General features: G+C 44.9%; 1 protein-coding gene across 1 annotated transcript in view; it reads right to left on the reverse strand.

Moving 5' to 3' along the window:
- The window catches only part of LSAMP (limbic system associated membrane protein), a 434,442-nt gene that overhangs the window by 242,104 nt on the left and 166,174 nt on the right, over positions 1-26,164 (reverse strand). The window contains 1 exon segment of the mRNA XM_077807324.1: positions 8,959-9,191. Within this exon segment, the coding sequence (XP_077663450.1) occupies positions 8,959-9,191 (233 nt within the window).

A 26,164-nucleotide genomic window follows, 5' to 3' on the forward strand; every position in this document is an offset into this window, starting at 1 on the left:
CTACATGAGGAGAGATTTAAAAAACTGGGACTGGTCAGTTTGGAAAAGAGGCAACTAAGTCGGGGGGGGGGATATGATAGAGGTCTATAAAATCATGACTGGTGTGGAGAAAGTGAATAAGGAAGTGTTATTTACCCCTTTTCATAACACAAGAATCAAGGGTCCCCCAATGAAATTAATAGGCAACATTTTTAAAACAAACAAAAGGAAATACTGCTTCACACAAAGCACAGTCAACCTGTGGAACTTGTTGTCAGGGGATGTTGTGAAGACCGAAACTAAATCTGGATTTAAAAAAGAAAACAAAACACTCGATAGGATAGGTCCCTCAATGGCTATTAGCCAAGATGGTCAGGAATACAACTGCATGCTCTGGGTTTTTCTATGCCTCTGACTGACAGATGCTGGGACTGGATGACAGGGGATGGATCACTTGATAACTTGCCCTGTTCTGGTCCTTCCCTTTGACGCATCTGGCATTGGCCATTGTCAGAAGACAGGATAGCAGGATAGTGGGCTAGATGGATCGTCTGTCTATCACAGTATAGCCGTTCTTCTGTTCCAGCATATACCATGCATACAGCGCAAAAGTAGGACACAGACACCATTTTTCCCAGTCTTCAGCCTACATTTAAAGAGATATTGCCAGACTAAAAGTACTATATTTTCCAAAAGAGCTAATTTCTGTCCCTAATTCCACCTCAAAACATTAAAATGGAAAGAATTTTTAAAACTAAAATATACTTTTTTATATTTATGGGGTTGGTATTGAAGGGGGTGGTTTTTGGCTGTGATGGTAAGAACAGCCCATGGTTTTGATTTACTTTGCAGTCAGTTTCTAACTGCTTTTAGTTTTAGAAGTGAAATCCTGTCTCTACTGAAGTCAATGGCAAAACTCCCATTGACTTCAGTGGGGCCAGGATTTCACCCCAGGTTGTCATATTCTAGCAGAAGACTACAATGTACATAGACAGCACCATTGCAGGCCAGAAACTTTGGCCCTGATCCAGTGGACTCTATGGGCTTGGAACTACAAGCAACACCGACATGAGTCTTCTGCATGGAGGGTTTTCAGGATTGAGTCCTCAGACACCAGTGGAATATATCTATATTGATGTGTTTATATACATATATATATATGTGTGTGTGTGTGTGGAAACATTTCATTTGGATTTATTAAAATCTTATTCAAACAAAACTGAAACTTGGCCAAATTTGACCCGACAGTATTTTCTTTAAATACAAGGAAGAAAACTGAAAGGAAAATAATGGTGTGGAAAGGTTGATCTGACACCTAAAGATTTGGAGTGTGATTAGCCTTAGCATTCATCTGTATTGCTAGTGAAAAAGCAGGTTGACTCACAGGTTTCTAGGGGAGCATGCTTTGTATCTTTTCTCATTTTTTTGAAGTAGAAAAGATTTCTTCAAAAGGTTTTAGATTTTTTAAATATTGTTCGTTTCCAGGTTTTCAAGCTGCTGAGTCATCATAGACAAACTACTAATAGTGATTACAATAATCATTTGCATTTATACAAGCATTTATCCCCAAAGAATCCTAAAGGGCACACAAATCGCTCCCCCACCATTGACAGGCAGCCACCGCTTGGCGCCGGGACTGGGAGCCTGCAACTGTTGAATAGCACAAAGGAATGCTGCATAAAAGATTAGTTTGGGCAGTGAAGAGGAGCGTATTCCTTGAGTAGCATAACTGTACCTAGGATGACCAGATGTCCCAATTTTATAGGGACAGTCCCGATTTTTGGGTCTTTTTCCTATATAGGCTAGTCCCAATTTTTCACATTTTCTGTCTGGTCACCCTAACTGTACCAAGAACCCAGGTCTCAATGCATGCAACAGGTCTGCATATTTTTGCTGTGCCCATATCATCACTGATATTTCAGCATGTGAAAACCGGAGCAGACTTTGGCCTCATTATTGTTATTTGATATATCTGTGATGGTAGTGCGTAGGCCAGAACTCGGTTGCACAAGGTGCTAAACAAACACAGGACAGAAAGACAGTCCCTGCCCCAGATATAAGGCAAAAGACAACAGGTGGAGACAGATGGGATAGAAACAGGAAACAATATGAGACAATCATTAATTGACGTCCAGTGGTTCTGGGGTTCAGATACAGAATTGTAAGCACTGACTATGAACTGGAGTATCTCTACTGAAATCGATGGAGTCATGCTGATTTACAGCAGCTTAGGATCTGGCTAATAACACTCAAGGATCCCTGGGAAATGTTTCACATATTTTATGTGGATTTTTCCAAACATATAACAACCATTTTAAAAAGAGGCCTCAATCATTATTATTATTTGCATTACTGCAGCACCTAGGAGCTGTAGTCATTGACCAGGACCCCAATGTCATATTTCTGTCAGCCTGCATCTGTAAAAGAGGCACTGAAATATCTCCAAGAGAACGCCCTGTGGTGATCTGCATATCAAGAAATGCCATGATCCAACACACATCACAGACCCCAAACCTACACTGCCTGGTAACAGACCAGCCAGTGCAGTCAGTCAAGCCCATAGTTAGGAAAGCAAAAGTGGGGAGGCAGTAGGGTGCTGTGGGGAGGCAATACAAATGTTATATGTGGAGTGCCAGGGACCTTCCCTGGCAAATTGTGAAATACCAGGTGCAACTTCCTGCCATTTCTGAGCTTAGGCAAAAATAAAACCACAAAGCAAAAACTGTGAAGACTACCCTCACTACTACTGTGTGTTTGGAATTCTAGACTAATTTGTCTGTGGAAACTTACAGTCTAGTGAAATATCAACAACTGTGCGGCAAAAACCCTGAGCTCCTGATTCTGGAATGATCCTCTTTCTTTTCAGTTCTACTCCTCCCCCTTCATACTGATCCTGTGTCTAGAGTGACCAGATAGCAATTGTAAAAAAACAGGGCAGGAGGTGCGGGGTAATAGGCGCCTATATAAAAAAAAGTCCCAAAAAAACGGGACTGTCCCTATAAAAATGGGACATCTGGTCACCCTACCTGTGTCCCTAGCTCAGTCTCAGTGCAAATTAATTCTGTGCATTCCCGTCCCGCCCAGTATGCTGATCCTGTCTCTTCCCAGTCCCCCCTAGTAAAATGATCTTCTCTCTCTCTCCATTTCAGAAAACTGAACCTCCCATGGTAACTTCACTCTTTGCATCTGTCACCAAATCCTTTGTCACTATCCCTCTGGAGTCTGTGTCAAGAAAGAGTTATTTGCGCTAGTTCTTACCTAATGAAGACTCTCTGATGTAAGAAGAAAAGGAGTACTTGTGGCACCTTAGAGACTAACCAATTTATTTGAGCATAAGCTTTCGTGAGCTACAGCTCACTTCATCGGATGCTGTAGCTCACGAAAGCTTATGCTCAAATAAATTGGTTAGTCTCTAAGGTGCCACAAGTACTCCTTTTCTTTTTGCGAATACAGACTAACACTGCTGTTACTCTGAAATCTGATGTAAGAGTTTCCCTGCTTTAATGCTCAGAAAACTCCCTCCAAAATCAAGAGCAAAGTCTGAGCCCACAAAATTGGGAGTAGATGGATGTCTAGAAGGTGATGCCTGTGATCATGAATCCTTATTTTTTGGTTAGTGAAGAAAATGGACCATTAAGCCTCTTCAAACTGCTCTGCCATTGCCATCCCCCTGCCCTGCAATGTACTCAGTCAGGGATGACACAAGTAAACTGAGATCAGAACTCCCACACTGGAGGACATCACAGACCAGTCAAGCTTTATCCTCATGGTGTCCTGTTACAGCAACAAATATTTGAACTTTCACAGCATCCTGTTTGAAGGAGCAGCTCAAGGTGCTTTACAATAAGATTAAAGAGAAAAGTGCAAAAAGGGTCCAGGTGGCTATGGGATTAGTAATGTGAAATGGAGCCAGACTCTAGAACACTAGTTTGAGTCTGAGGTCAGTAGCACTCAGATGTTGTTACTATCTGATGGCTGTTTGGAAGGTCTGTTGGAATGGCTGTTTGAAGTGTTCACAGCACATAAATCACCATCACAATTGGCCCTAAATGCCCTCCTATCACTAGACTCAGCAGCATTCCACTTTCCCCCTTAGAGGCAGGTCCCTCTGGGTCAAGGTTGAAGTCCATTGGCAGAGCGATGTGTACACATGGGATGGCCAGCCCTGCTACTGTGTGTTCTGTGGATAATTAAAGGATTTCACACTCTGGTGCTTTCAGTGATTCACCGTTCACCAGCACAAACACACTTAATTTAAGGGGGAAACAGCTAATCCACCAAGTCGAATTATTAATAAATTTAAACTGGTTAAAATCCAGTGAAAACAAATACGTCTTCATTCCACACTGAAACAATGAAGGATCACTCTGGATTCTAAAAGCAATAAGTTCCATATGGTCTAAGCAATGCATAATGGCAAAAGGGTACATCTGACAGTAATTTTCACACACTAAAGCCAATCAGAGTTTTCGTGAATAAGAACTGTAGGATCTGGCCTGCAACTGCTATGTGTTGGTTCTCTGTGATCATGTCTTTCTCTAAAGGCTGGTGCCAACAATTACAACAACCAGCTTTCATTCAGAGCTGAAGGAATTATTAAACAGTAATGAATTAAATAAATTATACAGTAATAAATCACGAGGACCAGCTGGTATTCACCAAGAGTTTGGAAGGAACTCAAATATGAAATTGCAGAAATACTAACTGTGGTATGTAATCTATCATTTAAATCTGCTTTTATACCAGATGAGGAGGATGGCTAATGTGATGCAAATTTTTGTAAAAAGGCTCCAGAGGCGCTCCCAGAAATTACAGACTTGTAAAGCCTAACTTCAGTACCAGGCAAATTGGTTGAAACTATAGTAAAGAACAGAATTATCAGACACATAGGTGAACATGATTTGTTGGAGAAGAGACAACACGGCTTTTGTAAAGGGAAATCATGCCTCACTAATCTATTCAAATTCTTTGAGGGGGATCAACAAATACGTGGACAAGGGTAATCCAGTGGATATAGTGTACTTGGACTTTCAGGAAAATGTTGTAAGGTCCCTCATCAAAGGCTCTTAAACAAAGCAAACTGTCGTGGGATAAGAGGGAAGGTCCTCTTATGGGTCACAAAAATTGAAAACAAAGAGTGGGAATAAATGATCAGTTTTCAGAATGGAGAGAGGTAAATAGCAGTGCCTCCAAGGATCTGTACTGGGACCAGTGCTGATCCACATATTCATAAATTATCTGGTAAAGGGGGTAAACAGTGAGGTTACAAAGTTTGCAGATGATACAAAACTACTCAAGATAGTTAAGTCCAAAGCAATCTGCAAAGAGTTACAAAGGACAATCATAAAACTAGGTGAGTGGGCAACAAATTGGCAGTTGAAATTCAGTACTGATAAATGCAAAGTAATGCACATTGGAAAACATCATCTCAACTATACGTATAAAATGGTGGGGGCTAAATTAGCTGTTATCACTCAAGAAAGATCTTGGAGTCATTGAGGATAGTTCTCTGAAAACATCCACTCAATGTGCAGTGGCAGTCAAAAAGGCTAAGAGAATGTTTTGAACCATTAGGAAAAGGATAGATAATAAAATAGAAAATATCATGATGCCTCTATATAAATCCAGTGTATGCCCACACTTTGAATATTGTGTGCAGTTCGGTCACCCTGTTGCAATATATATATACACACACAGTATTAGAAATGGAAAAGGTACAGAGAAGGGCAACCAAAATAATTAGGGAGAGATTAAAAAGATGGACTTTTCAGCTTGAAAAAGTGAGTTAAGAGGGGATATGATAAGAGGTCTATAAAATCTTCACTGATGTGGAGAAAGTAAATAAGGAAATGTTATTTACTCCTTCATATAACACAAGAACTTGGGTTCAACCAATGAAATTAATAGACAATAGGTTTAAAACAAAAAAAAAAAGAGGAAGTAGTTCTTCACACAACACACAGTCAACCTGGGGAACTGGCTGGCAGGGGAGGTTGTGAAGACCAAAATTAAAACAGGGTTCATAAAAGAACTAGATAAGTTCATGAAAGATAGGTCCATCAAATAGCTATTAGCCAGGATGGGCAGGGATGCAATACCATGCTCTGGGTTTCTGTAACCTCTGTTTGCCAGATGCTGGGAATGGACAATAGAATGGATCACTCAATAATTGCCTATTCTGTTCATTCTCTCTGGAGCACCTGGCACGGGCCACTGTCAGAAGACAGGATACGGGGCTAGATGGACTATTGGTCTGCCCCAGTATGAACACGAGGTACATATGTTGTTGTGTACCTCAAGTCACAGAGGCTTGCATTTTTAGGGCTAATGGTCTTAAGTTTGATTCCTGCTAATGAATGTAATGTCTGTATGTATGCAAGCCTGGGGGAACAAATAAGGATTATGGAAATGTCTCCATTAACATAATGTCAGAGTGAGGATTATAGGATATGGCCCTAAAACAGCAACAATCCAAGAGGACATTTGGAACTGTGCAGCCACAATCTCTGAGACAAGGTGAGTGAGGTAATATCTTTTATTGGACCAGCTTCTGTTGGTGTGAGAGAGAAATTGATCCAATAAAAGCTATTACCTCACTCACCTTATCTCGCTAATATCCTGGGACTGACACGGCTACAACTACACTGCACACTGTCTCTAAGAGGTAACTTCTCTTTACGATGTGCCTTCCATGTCAACAGAAATGTCTTTAATAACAAATACAAAGTGCAGCTGATCTGAGACAGTGCAAACTGTTTCAAATGGGCTGATGACACTCACTTCTCTTTCTCCTACGAAGACAAAGGAACCGAGTACTTTGGACTTTGTGGGAGATCCCGACCAATGGGGTGATCATCTATCTTGCTAGAAGGTAGCGTGGTAAGAATTTTACTTTGAACCAAGACTGTAATTTTGTTAAGTCTTAGCCTATATAAAGCATTTTTCACTCTGATTTTCTTGTAACCATTTCCAACTCTATCCTTCATACCTGGACTCACTTAAAATCCTATCTCCTTTTGTTAATCAAACAACTTGTTTTACTTTTAATCAAAACCAACCCAGTGCTGTGTGTGAATTCAGGTGATAGTTAACTCCAGTTGAAGTGATAAGCTGTGCATTTTCTCTTTTTAAAGAAGCAAACAAACCCTTTTATCCCCCTGAATGGTCCAGGAAAGGGCTGGACATTACAGAGCACATGGTTTTGGGAAAATTCAGGACTGGAGATTGTTGGGGTCATCTTGCCAAGTGTAACCAAGGCTGGTGGAGGCCAGAGTGTGGCTGGGGTGTAACGAGCAGGCTGCTGGAATCAGAATGCTGAACCAGAGCTGCAAAGCACACAGACACTCAGGATACGGCATGCTTGTCTGCTGGCTATTGATGTCCGGGCTGTGAGTCACAGCAGCAGAGCATTTAAGGCACCCAGGGTTACACGGCTGATGGTGACACAACACCTCAATGACCTCGATTGCACCACAGTATGTAACACGCATCATGAGACTTATTATCAAACTGCAAGAGTTGCTAATAATAAATATGCCTGGCTGCATTGTCAACTTGCACTGGGCCTGAATCATGCATTTAGGTGGCATTGGAACAATTCACAAACAGCACAGACAAATTCAAGGGGAAACAGAGTTCTGGATCTCAACTTTATTCTGTGCGCCCATCTCTAATCTGCCTGATCAACATTAAAAATACACGTTCCTGGCTCTAAAATTCATTTGTGCCTGTATTTTTCTTGATGGGTAAATGGAAATTGCTTATTTGATTTCACCAGCAATAAAAAGAAAACTACAGCTCGCTAGTTTTGCCCTACCCTAGCAGTTATAGACAGTGATGAGCCAGGCTACATCTTGGCTTTGCAACTTGCACTTTGTACACACTGTCGTCCAATAAACAGTCACAAAAGTCTTGAAAACCACAGTGTGTGTGTGTGTGTGTGTGTGTGTGTGTGTGTGTGTATGCCTGCACACGTCACAAGCTATTTGACTCACACAATTCACCTGTAGAATATCATCTCTGAATACACATACAAACCGTACACTGCAGGTATATGTTCTATGTCCTCATTAGCACTGCATCTGCCAGGTGCCACCACCACAGAAAGAGAGGCTGGAGCTTTCAGAAACATCTTGTTTTGAATCTCAAAATAAAATCTACAGCCTTTTGGGTTACCAGTAAATTTGAAGAAATAGCCAACTGCTGAGTGAAAGATAATGCAAAATCTGAACATGTCTGTAGTATGTAATTAAGCCATACCCCACCTTATATATATTTAAGAGGGATTGTATGTATGCGTAATACCAATTTGGACCACCTGGGTTCTGATTCTCAGTGACCCTTACGTGGAGAATTAGTAGACTGGTAGCTGAGAAACAGGTGGCCTTCAACTGGATTGGCAGTCACATCAGACACCGTGTTTCACAGGGGCCGTGACTCTGGAAGGTGTGTCTACTATCAGGAGAAAACATTTAGCCACAACCCTCTAAGGGTGAATACCCAAAGTACAAGGTATTAGTCAAAACACAAATTTTCCACCCCTATGCAGAGTGAGGAATGGAAAGGGGAAGGCAAAGTGATGAAGATGACCTGGGGAAAGAGGCGGAGAAGAGATGAGGCAGCTAGTATGCTGTCTCTCTGGCGAGAGGTATAAAAACAGAAGTATTTGCCTAGGTGTCAGTACAGCCAGGGCCAGCCCTAGAATACAGTGGAACAGCTCCAGTGTCATCAACATTCTCTGCTGTGTCAAGCCTTTGTAAGCAAGGCAGTGTTAGGTCAAGGGTATCACAGTGGAAGATGACACTAGAGATGTGGTGTGAACTAAAGGAATTGCCCACACACAGCCTATATTGCTTGTTCCACAGTTTACTGGGTCACTGGTATCTGTACGCTCTCCTCCAGCCATTTACAACACAGATTCCCCAGAAAGAAATGATCCTCACCTCCACTCTTTGCCCACTCCCTGTTCTTGTTTCTTACCTTGCACAATCAAATAAACCTGGGAAGTCCTGGGGTGATGCTGTGTCTGCACTGAGCATGTATAGGACCCCTCATCATAGACGTCCACTTTCTGGATCCGGAGGCTGTATTCCAGAGGGGTTCGTTTCTCCAGTTCTACCCGAGGGTCCAGGGACCACTTGTCCTGTCCAGCAAAAATGATGCCAGAACGGTTTAACCAGGCCACTTTGGAGCTTCTGTCTTCTACATAACACCTGTTGAGGGTGAGAACAGAGATTGGGGTATCAGCTAAGACTCCACTTTGGCTCCTTCCTCTTTCTGGCATTCCATGGGATTCTGCAACATGATCCAGGCCTGCCAACAGTCTCACAGCATCAGCATCACCACCACTTATTACATCAGCCACATTACTAAAGTGCTTTACAAATATGAAATGATCACGGCACAAAGGAGATGTGAGGAGGCATGAGTTGCCTGGGCCCTGCTATCTCTCTCCTTTCGTCGGGGCTTTTCACACCCAAAGGGGTATTCTGAGGACCTCTAGGGCTTGCATCCTGGCCTCCAGCTTCCCTTTGATCCTGTCAGTGGTATAGGGCAGACGGAGCTGAAGACTATTGAGCTCTTCTTCACGTGCCGCCCCCCCCAAAGACTGAGTATACAACAGACTCAATATTCCCAGTCCCCTTTCAGCCTGGGGGTGGTAAGAGGTCAGAACTGAGAATTGGGTTTGTTGTGCAGAGAACAGCTACTGCATCATGTGATCTACCTCCTCCATCCCCCAACTTTTGTGCCCCCAGGGTTATATTCCACCTGCTCCCTTACACCGCCCTGACAGAAAAGGCTTTGTGGAAAACTAGATGTCCCCCTCATGCAGATATATATGCCATGGATGTTTGCATGTGTGCTATACCAATGATAGAGAAAGCCTGCAGGGACATCACTGTCACCCCCCATGACAATTGCTGTGTGTCCTTATAATGCCAGGTGGCAGGTGAGCAAGTGAGGGGAGGGTGGAGGGCAGGTGGGTATGGTACACAGAGGCACGACAGTATTGGCTCACCACCTGTCATGGCCCTAGTCCCAGCTGCCAATAGCAGCAGGGGTCTGCAGGAGGGAGGACGGATTGACAGCCCTTGCAGCTACATCACAATGATTTCATTATTTTATCGATGGTAGATGAGCCATCACAGTCAAACCCAGCTTTATCTGAGGCACTGGCTCTGTACAAATACCCATCTCAACCCTCTGACCATACGAAAGAAACAGATGGAGAGCATGTACTGATGATCAGTCTCAGCTGAGACTGAATGGGATCTAGGGACTGAACTCCCCTCTCTTTCCTCACAGGGATCCCCTCCAGGGCAGAGCTGAGCAGTGGTGCTGTAAAAATCGTTCCAGTGGGGGTGCTGAAAGCCAGTGGTCCCCAAACTTTTTGCCTTGCACTCCCCTTATCCCTGTCCATGCCCCCCCATCCCCTACAGCTGGCTCCAGGCCTGGGGGGGGGGAGCAGACAGGGGTTAGGGTGCTGAGGCTGAGACCACAGCTGGGGGTGGGAGCAGAACCCCAGGTGCTGGTCTTGTAGTCGGTACCTCAGGTGCGGGGCTAGGAACAGAGCCCTGAGTGCGGGGCTGGTGGCAGCCAGTACCCTAGGTGCGGGGCCAGGAACAGAGCCTTGGCTGCGGGTCCTGCAGCCGGGGCCCCACATGCGGATCCTGGACTGAGCTGCCACTTCAGCTTTTGAGAGGAAAAGTCCTCTTTCCAAAATCACCGGTCAACTTGCATGTTAGAGGGAGCAGGTTTATAGCTGTAAGACACTTCAACTTTCCATATATGTTGAAAATAAAGTTCTTAAAGCACAACGAATAGTGAAAGGACAGCCGAGGCCCCTCATCTAGACCCTGTATAAGTCATCTTGTAGGTTCCACTATCTCCGAATTTAACAGGAAACCTCTATATAGTGGTAGGGAATGGAGGCACTCTGATAGCTCAAGTCTGGGAGTGGAGCCCCAGGCATGGGTCCAGTAGGGGCACGGGGCCGGGACCCCGCACAAAAACTGGGAGGTGCTGTACACCCCCCACACTCCTAGTTCCCGCGACTATGGGGCTAAGACACACATGGATGAAGCAATGGGTGGACGCTTGCCCTGAAGCTACCCAGGCTGTGCCCGTTCTGTGGACATATAAAGGAGTTCAATCTCCGAGGCTGTCACACCACCACCTGTCACGGCTCCACCCCTGTCTGTGGGAATTCAAAGAGGCCAGCACTTCTCATCAGCACTATTCACACAAATGTTGTACTGAAGAGAGAAAGAGAGAGGCTGAAGATTGTTGCCAAATGATAAGACAAATATTTGACAGTAGGTTTTCAAACAGCCTCTTAGGAAGGATCAGACATTTTCCAAGTTCCTCCACTTGAACGCGGTTCATTCAGATTATGCTGAGGCGGCCGTTCACAGCTATGTGACTCCACCCATATCCAGCACTCCTCCCTAGCAAACATGCCCACAGAAGCTTTGTGAGTTGTTCTAGGGTCAGTTCCAGGCAGTAGGAATGCCATGCTGTGTGGCGATACCATGCTACTGGTTAAGCTAGGAGCTTGACTAACATTTGCCTGGAGGGTGCAGCCCAAAGACTCCAGCCTGTGTAACTGATTTCCAGCTAAGAGAGGCCAGCGAGGCTTCACTCGCCCAAGTCCGAGCTGGTTCTTCTGTTCGGATGCACGTTTCCCCTGGGGTGAGTTTTCAGCTGGAATTGTTTTTCTTTTAAAATCTGCCTCTTCACTAAGAAAGAGGGCCAGGGAGAGGAATCACTCTGGCGTCACTTGCGTTTAGCAATCTGGGCAGTGGATCAGGCAGCTTCGAAGCACGCAACGTCAACGAATGGTGCCACCTCAGACTGTAATTCTAGTAACAGGAGCAGAAAGCAACCATCTGAGGAAGGCGCTGAGACTGAAAGCTGGTAACACATCACACTATTGGTGACCCTCTGTCCATCTCTAATGCCTTTCACCCGAGGATCTCAAAATGCTGCACTCACATTCATGAAAGTCGCCTTCCTATCCAGTGGTGCAATAAATCAGTATTATTACCACAGAGAAGCTAAGGGCCAGAGTTGCCTAATTTGGTGCCTAAAGCTGCAGATGGGCACCTAATGGGATTTTCAAAAGCACCTGTGTAGGTGAATGCTGACATTGAAGACAATGGGAGTTAGGTGCCTACGTCACTTAGGTGCTTTTGAAAATCCCACTGTTCCTAGCTGCATCTGTAGGCACCACGGGTGCGACCCACGAAGAAATGTAGGCACCTAAACTCCAGAGTTAGACACCTAAATTCCTGTGCCTGGCACCACTGTGATTCTGAAACTCCCACTTGGCTGCTGCTTAACTGTGTAGGCACCTAAACTCACTTAGAGCCTAACGTTGCACTGTTAAAATTCCCTGGGTGCCTAAATTTTAGATCCTGGGACATGCACAGTGTTGCCTCCCTCTAGGTGTCTGGACCTCAGAACAATTCGTGAACTGAAGGAAGATAGGCATTCAGCTGCCGAAATCGCGTGCAGGCCTTAATCCCATAAACATGGTCAGAGGCTTAAATAGTCACTGGGCCATGGAGTGAGAGAGAAACTGACTCTGTAGCCTGGCGACTGGGGCACCCACCCTCCAGTCGCTCTTTCATTAATTATCCACAGGGAAACAGCTTCAACAGGAGAGACTGAGGGAGCTCTACATATGAATATCCCAGAGCTCTGAGAGGTGGGAGACCCTTGTACAAATCCTTTCTCCCCCTGTGGCAGAGAGGGGGGGATTAATCCTGGGTCTCCCACATCCCAGTTGTGGGCTCTACCTACTGAGATACAAATTATGAGGTGAGCACCAGCACCACCATCGGTCATCTTGTGTGGAGCAAGGCAGGCACCTAACTCATTCCCGCAAGAACCAGTTTAGGTGCTTAAGACACCTGACTGCAGGCGGCTGGTTCCTGTTCAGGGATCGATAGCACAGACAGGTGCTCCTGCAACCGGGACATATGTACCTATCTCCTTGAGGGGGCGGGACCTACAACAAACTCTTCTAGTCGACATCTCCCATTAGCTAGCTTAGGCAGCTCCCCACCTAGCACACTGGCTTTTGTGGATTATATTTTTAGGCCCCTCTCCCCCCCCACTGTATAAGGACCCTATGCACCTAACTCAGCTTTGTGGATTACAGTGTTGTCCATGTGATTTTCTAGGTTCTTCCAAGTTTGGTTCTGTGACACTCAGCATCGCAGCACGAAAGTCCTTTCCCCAAAATCTGGCCCTAGGTGACTTCCCCAGCATCAAACTGCTGATCAGTAGCCAAGCCAGGAGTAAAACCCAAGTCTCCTAACTTCCAGGGATAAGCTTTAACCATGAAGCCATCCTTGCTTCCCTAATGCCTCTTAACTTCTTCACCAGTGTAGGATGTTCAGCCCTACCCCAATGTTTAGCTTTATCTTCCAAGGCTTGCTACCACTGGAAGGATACGTATACTGCCCTTTAATTGCCACAGCAGCCATTCCACCACAAGGTGACACCCCAGACTAGTGACAGAAGACTAAGCAGCAGTGAGGGAGGAGTGAGTATGTTCCACAAATCCATTCCAGGGGAGTACAGGCTTGGTCCCAGGTGAGCACAGAATGCACCGTGGCTTTTACCTGTCACTGAAGACAAACGTCTTCAGCCAAGCAAGGGCAGCTAGACAGCTAGGTCCAGCCATGTGTTAAGGAAGAACAGAACAAACTTGCCAGCTGCCATAAGAAATGCTGCCCCTGGGAAATTAAAATTTGTATGTCACAGCATATCCTGCACTGGTGACACCCAGGGGTCAGATCATCAGTGGAGCACAGTGGTCAAGGCAGATCACTTGCTTGGTTCTAATAACCTTGCAGGCTCCCCTGTAATGGACAGTGCTAACAAAATTTAAGAAAAAGAGAGAGAGAGAAATGGGATGAGTAAGTGAAATGGATTTGAGCTACTCTCTCTGGTGTACCTGTTCCTCTAAAACTGTCAGAGAAAATCCATGTACCAATGTGGAAATTCCAAGTCCTGGTTCTCTCAGAACATATATCAAAGTAGGTTAGGTATCCTGGTGCATGCATACACATGCACCTATCTATCTGCTGTATGGATCATCCAGCCTGATTGAGTACACATTAATAAGGATTTATGTGACGATGCTCAGAGTGTCAGAAGTGTTAATTCAATACTAATAGAATATTAACTGGCATATTAACTAATATTTGAATAGCAATTGCTGTGTGGCATCCATTAGATATTAAACCACTGTTAATGTCTGTTAATCAATGGGCATTATCACAATTACAATTGAAGGTTTCTGATTAGATTTATTAAAAACATTAATGTCCCCTTCATTTAACACATACTGACTGTGATGCTATGCCCCATATTCTTCACAGAAATATTGTGAAAATATGAATATGGCATAACTAAGATATATTTTATGCAGGATGGGTCATGTAAAGTGTCATTGGAAAGGTTATGATTTGCTGAATGTGATTATCGAATTTGTATTCATGTATCATTTCTGTATCTGAAGTTAGGAATATTGACTATGTAACAATTACAGCTGTATGTGTACTTGGGGGAATGCCCACAACACAGTAGGCAATCAGCCTCAATGGGCCATTTAAGAAGGACAATAGAACTTTATCTCCCACTTTCCTGAGAAGCTTCCTTTGATGTTGCTTTGACACTGCAGGATCATGTGATGATGTCACCTGGTATGGAGTACCACCTTGGACAAGGCTGGTATTTTTCCACTGGAAACAAAGGATTCCCGCTGTATGTAAATCCTACTTAAGGCTGGGAAGTGAGTCAATCAGGGCTCTCCTCCATTGCCTCCCCGCCCAAGAAGGAAGACTGCTGAAAGCATCTGAAGCAACAAAGGGGCGGGGGGGCAAAGAGCTGTGCATATCTCCCTCCACATTGAGGGAGGGGGCGATTTTTATGAGCTTACGCTATGTAGATCTCTATACAGTGCAAAACAATATCATTTTGCGTTTACACTCGAGAGGGTGTGCGCTCAGGAGAGCTGGGCATTCCCCTAGCTGAGCCCTCCCACACAGAGCCAATCACAGACTATGTGTGATTCTACAGCTAGGTGTGTCCCTACCTGTGCATGTGCTGGACAGGGGCTTGAGAGCCTGACACTCCAGCACAGAGTCGGGGGGACCAGGCTGGTGGGACAGGCAGGCTCAGTGGGACCCCAGCACATCCGGTGACATCCTAGAAAGGGGTGCGGGGGAGTCCAACCCGTCACACTGATTATTTCCAATACATCCTTTTTGGTTTTTCTTTCCCAAAATGTTCTTGGTTGGGCAGCCTTGGAAAATGAATCCTCTACACAACCCCAGAGCACATGTCAATAATGACCTGAAGCTAGCCACGGGGCTGTAAAGTTGGGCTGCAACTGGCCCATTCAATCCTTGGCCACTGCTCATGCTGTCAATCAATACTGGTGGCAGTTCCTTGGAAACTGTTTCTTCCCCATCATCATGTAGGCAATCACAGAGCCATTAGATGGCAACGACTTTTGTTTACTACCAACCTTAAATCAAATTTAAACCAAAGACCTAGAAGAGAATGTCTCTATATCCTACAACCAATCATCCTAAGCCACCTAGACCACGTATAAGCAAATTCACTGGAGGCTGGCAGGCATATAATAAGATACTTAGCTATTGGATCAATTTTTAACCTGCCACAGATGTAATTTCAGTACTTACATGGTATTTAATATCCATGCAGTAACTAGCCTAGAGATTAGAGAAAAGGAGCAGGAGTTAGAACTTTACAGGTTACACAGATTGTCCTTTCTCCTCTCCGTGCCTCAGTTTCCCATTTGTAAAATGAGGAGAATGACTTCGTAGGAAGTGGCAATATATTCATAAGTGTTTGTAAAGTGCTTTGAGACCTTCAGTTAGGACTGTCGTCCATACAGTAAGTGCAGAATGTTATCATCTAAGTTAAACGCCTGCAGTAAGGGTATTTTAGGGAAACTATATTGAATGTGCGTGCCACTGTATGTGGTAAACACAATGTATTTCTAAAGCTAGCTCTTGCTCATACTCATCTAACACAGAAGGCCTGAATGCCGCCCACCTCCCTGTTTCAAGAGGATGATGTGCTCATTAGTTATTTACTTCAGATATTTATCTGCACTGTCTGTACCAGTTCCATAATATGGTGCTCATTAGGAAAGCAAAATTTGTAATGAACAGTCATGAGATTAAGGTCCCCACATTTCAGGATCTCTTGCTCGGGGGGGAAGTGGGGGGGGGGAAAGTGTCACAATGTCCTATCATGACACTGTTACTGAATCCCCAGGTGATGAAGTCACATCACCATGCCAGTATGCTCCAGCCCATATCACATGGCCATCCCAGCATAACCCAGCCAAGTGCTCAAGAGGGCAGCACAAGAATCCGAATAAACTGAACAAAATAGACAACAGCATGCCCCTGTCTGAAACAATTCATGAGTTCACTATGTCTCTGCCTGAATTACATCATTCTTGTGAGTAGTGATCTACTACTCACAAGAATGATGTGGGACAGTCCCTTGAAAATCTAGATTGTTCCTCCAAATGAGAGCTGCTTTTCAATCCTATGTCAGTTTATTTCTCACCTTGCTTCCTGTTTGAGCACTTTCATTTCTGGGGTCCCCACAAAACTGGGTCTTTTGTTTCCTTCTGTGGCTCCCTGGTGCTCACCCATTTCTATTTCATCTTATTGCTTCTGGTTTTCAGCACCAGCAAGGCAAGTGGGGGTGGGGCATAGTTTTTACAGCACGCAGAGGAGAGAGAGTGTTTGAGAACCCCTGTATCACAAATCCCAGCTGGATTTGGAATTAATTCTGTGGCAGCAGCAGCTCCTGCTGCTGCTCTTCCTCCCTCCACCACTCATCTATGTAATTAACAGACAACGGGCAAACCAGAGGTGATTTTGCAAGCCCCCCTCAATCAGAGTTTCATTTAAACCCAGCATAAGGGTGGGGTTCGATTGGGCTCCCATTTTATCTGAACCTCTCAATGTTTGAGGCATTCCAGTCTGGGCCTTCCTCTAATTATGAAAGGATATGTAGGCCTTAAAAGATCTCACAAGGGGCTGTGACGCTGCTGTGGCCTCACACTGGCAGACACAGCCCCCTCTCCCGCTGAACAGAGCATAAGGGTCTGATCAGAAGCTGATGGATCCCTGGGGTCTAGCTATGAATCACTGGGAGTCTCCTCAGATGGTGAATTATAATCACATAGGTTGCATTCCCTTCCTCCAACCCTTCTCTTTCTCCTCACTCCAGCCCTATCATTGTTCCTCAGCATTTCTCCACTCTGCCTCTCTTCCCGTAGAGAGGACTGCATGCAGCGTATTCATTTCCCAGCATGTTGTTGAAACATTTGTACCAGTTTACGTTGTTTCTGTCGCTCCCACAGCTCTTGTCCCCAGATCCCCTTCCCCACCCTCCTGCAAACAGACGGGCGCGCTGTCGAGAAGCTTTATTTGGATGGAAACCAGTGACAGGCTATCAAGACCCAATTCATCATCAGCCACAGTGAGAACAGAAGTAAAGTGCTCGCCTCCCATTTCCTGGAAGATGGCCATAGCTAGAGCTGGGAAGCTGGGCAGGGTGGGGCAGGGCTCTGAGGTGGCACCGAGCATTCTCTCTCTCAGGGGCTTGGCTGGCTGGTTCTTGCTCACATGTGCAGGGTCTAACCGATCGCCCTATGTGGAGACAGGAGGAATTTCCCCCTAAGCCAGATTGGTAGGGACCTTGCCAGGGTGGAGGCGGGGGAATTCACCTTCCTCTGCAGCATGTGGGTGCAGGTCACTTGCTAAGATTATCCGGATATATCTCACTTAATGATTTGCCTGTGGGGGGCTTGAACATTGGTGCACCTCAGTCCCTCCAATTCTCTGCCCGTGGCACATAATAGTCTAGTCTCCTGTGGGCTGTAACGCTTGGGTCTCATTGTTGCGGGGGGGGGGGGGGGGAGGGTAGGGGGGTGGTGTTGGTGGCCTGTGATATACAGGAGGTCAGATGACAAGATCTGGGCATTCCCTTTTGGCCTTAAACTATATGACTGTGGGAGGGGCAAGGTGGAGCCATTTTGGGGACTGTATCTGTGAGTGCTTCCTCTCCTGTATGTGAACAGTGAGGCTAAGCAATTGTGGGTTTGGACTACAAAGAGGGTGGCTGAAGCAGTTTTTTCTACTGCCTATAGGGGCCACTATTCAGATTAAATTTATAGGGTTTTTTGAAGAGGGAAGAGGGTACATGTCCCACAACAATGGAGAATAAGAAAGAAGTCTTTGCAGGTGGCTGGCTGGTGGCTGAGTTTCTGTTGAAATGATTATTTGATGCTGCTGGGATTTTACTGTATGATCAGTGACGTGATAGGATGCCTAGAGCCTTGAATAAGGTCCTTTCATTATTTTAAATCTAAATAAATAAAATAAATGAGCCAAAATCCTGCAGTTCTTACACTGGCAAAACTCTCACTGACTTCAAATGGGACCTGTCTGTTTTAAATGAAATACACTGTGTTGGTTTACCATGCAACCACATGTCTTGCTTCAGTTATAAGAAAAATTCTTGTGGCCTTAGCTGACATTTTCCATCCACTGATCTCAAAGGGCTTTGTAGAGATAGGGCAGTGTCACTCCTATGTCCCATGTTCCCCTTTACCCCATTAACCCTTTGATTACCCCGTTATAACACTACCTCTGTGGAACACGACAAAACTCAGCTCCCTGCAGAAAATAAATAGGTGCAGAAGGTAAAATTAAAGATTTTAAATCCAGCCTACTGCATTCTTATCAGAAATGCCATCTGCCTTCTTTGGACAGCATCAAAGCCTGCCGTGGCTGAAATGTCCACACAAAGCTTGCTTTCTCATAAGAGCCGTGCTACTGCAAGCAGTGAGGAGCTTTCTGTAATCATGTGCGTCTGCAGGATTTAGCTAACAACTTCCCCTGCTGCCCTCTACTTCAAGAGTAACATGACAAGACAGAAAAGAAAATGGAATCAAATGCTACTTATTCAATGCAAAAAAACACCGACTCCTGGTCACGTGCACCAAATGGGCCAGATAAATTCTCTAGTCTGTTGCGAAGTGTGATCCTGAACGGAGAATGTGGTTGTTAGATACAATGGTCCGGGAGGCCCTGTGAAGAAAACCCCAGAGCACATCACACTAAGTTTGTTTTGTCTTGTCTTCCCGTTCTGCTCAGCCCTTCCCTGCCTGGTAAGCATTAGGGTGACCAGATGTCCTGATTTTATAGGGACAGTCCTGATATTTGAGGTTTTTTTTCTTATATAGGCACCTATTATCCCCCCTATCCCACCTCGACTTTTCACATTTGCTATCTGGTCACCCTAGTAAGCATGGACTCAACTACAGCAACAGTTAACTGGGAACAGTGGCAAGAATGAACCAGCTTAGTTTGCATTCATCCTTGGTTTTTATTCCATTATATACTCATGTAGAGAGAGCTGTGAACATGCTGCATAACATTCTAGTCCTAACCTCTCCCAGCAGAAGGTGCTGTAGGAAACGCTCAGGCTGTAGCAGGTTGGCTGTAGGAAACTCATAGCTACTCCAGCCTCAGTCTCTGCCAGGAGGAGTCACTGTAAGGAACGGGGTAAGAGTGCTGGTACAAAGTGCTGGTGCAACTCCAGTCCCAGTCCCTCCCAGCAGGAGGTAAGTGTCTAAGAGATTAATGCAGAATTGCTGGCTATGGGCAATTTGCAGTTACTGTAATCCCAGACTTGCCCAGCAGAAGATGCTGCATGCAGTTGAAGTTGAATACATCCTCATTAAGACACAGCCTTTTTAAAGGGCTGAGTATTCTATCACTGACACTGTCATTAACTGTCCTCAAGGCCTTGAATCAGCAAAGCACTTAAGCATGTGCTTAATTTACACTCTCAGCAAGTCATGAGTCTCATGATAATTATGGTTTTCCTTGAAGCCCCAGCTCCTGGCCTCAAGTGGATATGTGATGATTTCAGCCTTCATTCTTAAAGAAAAAGTAAGATTCCAGCTCTCATGGCTGTTGAGAAAGCTTTAAAATGTGACCTCAGTGACCCCGGAAGACTCAAAAAGCAGAAAGAAAATAAAAAGAACAACCAGTCTATTATTTTTATATAATCTCATGATTTTAAAAACTATCTCATGATTTTTGAGCATTTGGGGTTGGCAAGGCTGAGCGAACGTGGCTGCCAGTGTTGTGAGGTCCTTATTCTAGGAACCAACCAGTAGCCTGGCACATGTGATACACACTGATAGTAACATGCCGGGGAATTCCGTTCCCCAGCCAGAAGTCAGTGCTCTGCAAAACGTCACCCCAGTGCCTCTCACTGACAGAGCCAGGCCTGGTCTACACACAGAATTTGTACCAGTATAACTATTTTGGTTAGGGGTGTGATTTCTTTACCAAAGAATAATTACACCAGCCCAACCCCTAGTGTAGATGCAGTTATATCAACATGAAGATACAGATTATTACCCCTCCTGTATGAGAATTACTATCCCGGTATGACCGCCTTTATACCAATATAACTGGGCCTGCACTAAGGGTTGTACTGCTTTCACCATACTGGTATAGTTAAAGTGGTACAACTTTTGTGTGTAGATCAGATTTCAGACCAGGACCTATCTGAGTGACCTTGGATGTGCATAGGCAGGATCTCTTCCCCTAACCCCACCAGATAGGGGAAAGGCAGTGAGAACCCATCAGCCTCCTCACAGCAGACACCCCATTCAGGGAACAGAGCATCAGTTCTGCTTTCCTTTAGATGCAGCATGTTCCCTTGCTGCCACAGCCTGAGTCACTATCTCTGTGGCTCCACAGGATGGACTGCTGCTACCTTGCATAATCTCAACCTGGCTGTTGTTTACAGAGCTGCCAAGCACCTCGATAGCTTGAGTCAGGATCTTGCTCACAGAACAGGCAGGCAGCAGGAATGATGAGCTCTCTGTGGAAGCAGACTATCAATTCCTTTCTCTCTTTTGGGTCAGTTGCGAACTCATCAATTTCCCTTTTCAGTCCAGCCAGAAAACTGGCTCTGATTTTGATCCAGAACGATTGGAGGATGCTAATCAGCTATCAGTGACAGAGACTTAATTAAGTGCCCAACCAAGAACACACTCTTCACTCAACCTGCCTGCAGTTTCCCTCCGGTATAGCGAGTGCCGCTACTCTTTCAGAAGGGGAAGCCCTGGCCTGGAATAGCAGTGGAGCAGCGGGTCAGAAATGAGATGTGTCAGGAGCTGTGTCAGGAGCCCAGGATGGGAATAGCAGGGGGTGCTGCAGGATGGGAGTGAGATGCATTAATACATCACTTGATTGCACTTTCTCAGAACGATGGGCCCCTTCACCTATATCTTTAAAGAGGATAAAAGTGGACATTTTAAAAAGCCCATAAGTCCCTTAGGAGCCTAAGTCCCATTGAAAGGCAACGGTACTTAGAATCTGAGCAAAAAGAGTCTGAAAGCATTTGAGGCCACCAGACTGCTGCTAAAGAATGTCAGAGTTTAATTTTTGTCCAGGAGAAGCACTGATACAGGGACAGGAGCCCTAGAACAACCTCAGACAGACAGGCAGAAAGACGGATTGCTGCACCTTCCTTATTTCTCCTCCTTTCTCCTATTCTTTAGTACAGGAGGCACCTGCTTAATTTCCCAAAGTCGAGGAATTTGTCACATTATCATAATCAGAGAGCACCAGGAGGTTGCCACGCTGAATGCTTCCAAACTTTTCATCCAGACTTTTTTAAAGAAGAAATGCATTTCTGGTACATCGCCTCCTCTTATGGCAAGGGGAGAGGAAGAGTGATCAGTTTGGCTGGAAGGCCCATGTGACTGCTCTGTGTCTGGTAATTATCCAGCCCACAGAGGCAATCTGAAGTGTTCCACGCTGTATCAGAGCATTACAGCATCTGGAGCTGCTATACCCAGATAAAAAGAAGAAAGACAATCAGGCAGATGGGGAAAGACAGTGCTACATCACAGAAGGGAAGGGGGATGATCGGCAAGAGCTGGCGAGAAGCATCAAGGCAGACAGTGCAGCTACTGGAGAAATAAAGCCACAGATTAAGTAATGCAAAGGAGAATGCTGAACAAGGCAGAGTGAGAAGGAAAGAAACAGAGTGAGGGTGAGACAGAGGCAGGACGAGAGTGAGAGAGAGAATGAAAACGAGAGAGTGGGAGATGAAAAAGGGAACTTCAAAGTTCTCTACCCTTCCCCCTGCCCACTGAAAATGAACCTGGAGGGATCAATCAAGGAGGATGTCAGCAGGGCAAGGGACAGAATCAGACATTAACTAATTGAGGATGGAATAAATAGTCACAGCCTTGAAACCCCTGTGCTTTCCCACAGTGGTTTGCAAAGGGAAAGGGACTATAAACTCAGGCTAACATATACATAATTAAAGCTGGTGCTTTGGGGTGTTACTTGATTTGCTCTATATGTAAGGAAGAGAAGGGGGTTCAGGAAGGAATTCACTCTCACACATATAGGTGCAGCATTGCACAATAGCCCAAGTAAATTATATGGTGGTTCCACCTTCCTCTGAAACATCACTTACTGACACCAGAGGCAGGATACTGAACCGTTTTGCCATATGGTATTCTTATCCAATCTATGCCCTTATATGCAGCATGGTTCTGCCTGGCATGGGCTGTGTGCCCAGTGTGTTGGCAATGGGTTTCACTGAATCAGCAAGACCTGAGGATCAAGTTGCAGGAAGTCACATGTAAGCTCTGTGGGCTGAGAAAGGGGCAGATTAATGGAAATGTGCAGGAAAATTAAGAGACTCAACAAATGAAGAATCTTCATTATCAAAGGCAGAGGGTGTAGTTTTTTTTTAAGAGGCTGACAACTGACACTAGCTGGCAGTGGACTGGCAAGTGCAGAATGGTATGTAGTCCCTCTGTGTGGACCCGTGTTTTATAAAAGTGTTTGGAGGAACCAAATCCCTGGATCCAAACACCACAAGCTCAGGATCAGCAAATCTGAATAGAAACAGCAGTTGCCACCCTGGATCCAGTAGGATCCAGTAGAATCCAGTATCCTGCATCCAACTGTGATCAGTGCCAGATACTGCACAGAACAGTATAAGAACCTCCCAAATGGACAATTATAGAATAACCTGCCCATAGGAGATGTTTCTTTATCTTCATCATCTAGATGATCTAATGGTTCCTTCTGGCCTTAAAATCTATTAATCTAGCCCCAGCAGTTAGTAGTTGATTTATCCTCTGAACTGTGAGGATTTACATTCCTCATAAGTGTTATTCTATCTAATGGAACAGTGGAGGTACTTATTATCCACATAAATATCTCATGTTTTTTAAAAATCGTTTTAAGCTCTTGGTCTTGGTGAAATCTTGTGGCAGTGAGTTCCACAGGTTAATTATGAGTTATGTGCAAACTTATAAAGTGTAAAATAACAGTTTAAAATATCTTGCCACCCAGTGAAAGATGTGCTCTCATTTTGGAATTATGAGAAAGGGTTTCTTCAGAATTCTTGGATATACACCATTCAATTCTTGTGGGAGTCATTTCTATTTTGGAGACTGTAGCTAACTCACACTCTAGCTGGTACCTTCTGCTCCGGTAGGAAAGTGAAAGAGAAATCTCAAACCTGGAGAACCAGTCCACTCCCCTAGAAAAGATAGGGAGGGGCACCAAGGAGAATGAAAACCCTATTCTGTACCCTTTGGGCGGCATCTGAAAAGGTGAAAGGGCACTGCTGGATCCTCCTTTGAAACCAACAGTGTGCACAGTGCACTGAATGAAGCCCCCTGTACCTCACCATTACCATTCTCCCTTCAAAATATATCCATCTAGCCACTGATTGATTTGTATTCACTGGCCTGCAGGCAAGATCTGAGGGGCGGGTCTTGGATATGCATGGGAAGTGGGCCCCATCCCAACTGGATATACTTGTTTACTGCGTCCCAACCAGGGACAGGTATCTCCCCGATGTGCTAGCAACCTTATGTTATTATATACCATTGCCCTTTATTCTTTACATTTCCCACTGTTGCATTGGCAAGGGCGGGAATGAGTGCAGAGATTATGCCCTGGTGAAAACGTGATCTTCTTGTCCACACCAGAGCGCCCATCATCGCTACCAAGTGGTTGAGCTGCACTGGTGGGAGCAACAGCGGGAAGTTTAAAGGAAAATGTCGAGTGCAGGCATAGCCTTTGAGGAGCTAAAGCCTCCCTATCTCCCTCCATCTCTCTCACGCTTGAAAGCGGAGAACTGCTTCTGAGGGACACACACGCACTCATTTCCACATCTAAGGCTAGTCCTGAAATACCATCCTCAAGCGACACTCTCAGAGAAGAGACCAAGAGGCAGATTCACTTTCAGCAGTTCTGCTTCTTTTTTATTCCACCCATAATGATTGCCACAGAATATCTAGCACACCTGGCATGAGACATTCCATTCAGGGTGCCTTGTTGCCAGAGAGATACGGGCAAATTGGAGGGAGTTCAGAGGCAAGTGACAAAAAATCATCAAGGGGCTGGAGGGGGATCAGCACATAAGGAAAGCTTACAAATATTAAATATGTATAACTTGGCTGAGAAAGGACTTAGAGGGGACATGCTACAAAGTCTACAGAGTCTACAAATATTTGAAGGCTGCAGACAGCAAGTAGGGAGAGGAATTATTTAGTGTGATACACAGGTGTAACTCGGAGTAATAGGATGACATTAAGAAAGCAAAAAGATAGGTTAAACCTAGGAAAGAACTCCTTGACAGAGAGAGGTATTAAACTGTGGGCCAGTATCCCAAGGGCAGTCAGGGAAGCCTTATTGCTTCAGATATTTAAAACTAAATTGGACAAAGCATGAGAAAATGAGTCCATTCCTTAGGGTATAATCTTACACTGGCTGTGGGGAAGATGGAGTGGCTGAGCTAATATTATTGCTATTATTTATTTGAGTGTGCCCGGGAGCTTACAAAGGAGACACAGTCCCTGTCCTGAGTTGCTTGCAGCCTAAATGAGAAATGATTTGCTATTTCTAATTACTATGGTCATAGGACCAAATTTTCCAAGGAGCTCAGGCCTAGATTATCAAGTGTTCAGCACCGACAATCGGGGAGAGATTTTCAAAAGAGCTCAGCTCCCATTCAGGCACCTGAGTAAGAACTACATTTTCAAAAGGACCCAGAGCAGAGCAACTCCCAGTGAATGGCCAGATTTTCAAGAGAACGCAGCATTCAACATGATGGTCTCTCTTGCAAATCTGGCCACTTATTGCCTAAAAGAGAGCTGAGCGCTTTTGAAAATCTGGCCTATAATTCCCAGAACAATCACTCCCTACTCAAAAACTAAGTGCTGTAAATTTGAGGGGATATGCTGTAATTTTCATACATACCAAAGAGGTTGATTCCCAGCTTTGTGTGGAAAGCACAACTCAACCTTAACCATGAAGCCACAACCAGTCCCTCCATAATAACTAGGAAATGTTAAATTTCACTTTTTTCTTTTCTTTTCTCTCCCAGTGCCACTTTTATTCACCACGAGGCTTTGGAAAGAAGCATATGAAAAGGACTCGAGAGGGGGAAGGTAGAGAAGAGAGAATGCTGGGAGTGAGGACTCGTGGGAGCTTTGATCTGAGCTCACCTTCATCCCTGCACCCACAATGTGTTTTCCAAAGGAGGCTATATGGTTATAAATAAGTAAACAGAAGAGAAAAAAGAAATGGCAGGATGTATTTGATGGAGTTTCTGCTGTTGATATGAAAGTTAGGAGTGGATTTATAAGTAATGTTCGGGGGTAGGGGGAAACAGGCAGATAATTTACTACCTGAGTGGGAAGAGCCTGAAGCACCTATTCATATTGCCTCCCACTAACAATAACCCTTTGTGCTACAGTAGCATCTTTCACCTGAGGTTCTCACAGGCCTTGATTCAACAAGGTCCTTAAGCACATGCCTAACTTCAGGCATCATTCATGACATTGGGATGACTACCACTGGGCTGAAGTATCCTGCAGAACCAGAGCCTTTATGCCTTGCAAAGGAAGAGAGTCGTTAACACCAATTTAGAGATAAGGAGACTCAGGTGCACAGCGGGGAAGTGACATGTGCATGGTCACTCAGGGAATCCATCACAGATTCCTGAGCCTTTCACCCTGCTATGGAAACAAGAGTCACATGGTGGCCTAGCA

This window comes from Eretmochelys imbricata, chromosome 1 (genome assembly GCF_965152235.1).
Source record: "Eretmochelys imbricata isolate rEreImb1 chromosome 1, rEreImb1.hap1, whole genome shotgun sequence".
Taxonomy (NCBI): domain Eukaryota; kingdom Metazoa; phylum Chordata; order Testudines; family Cheloniidae; genus Eretmochelys; species Eretmochelys imbricata.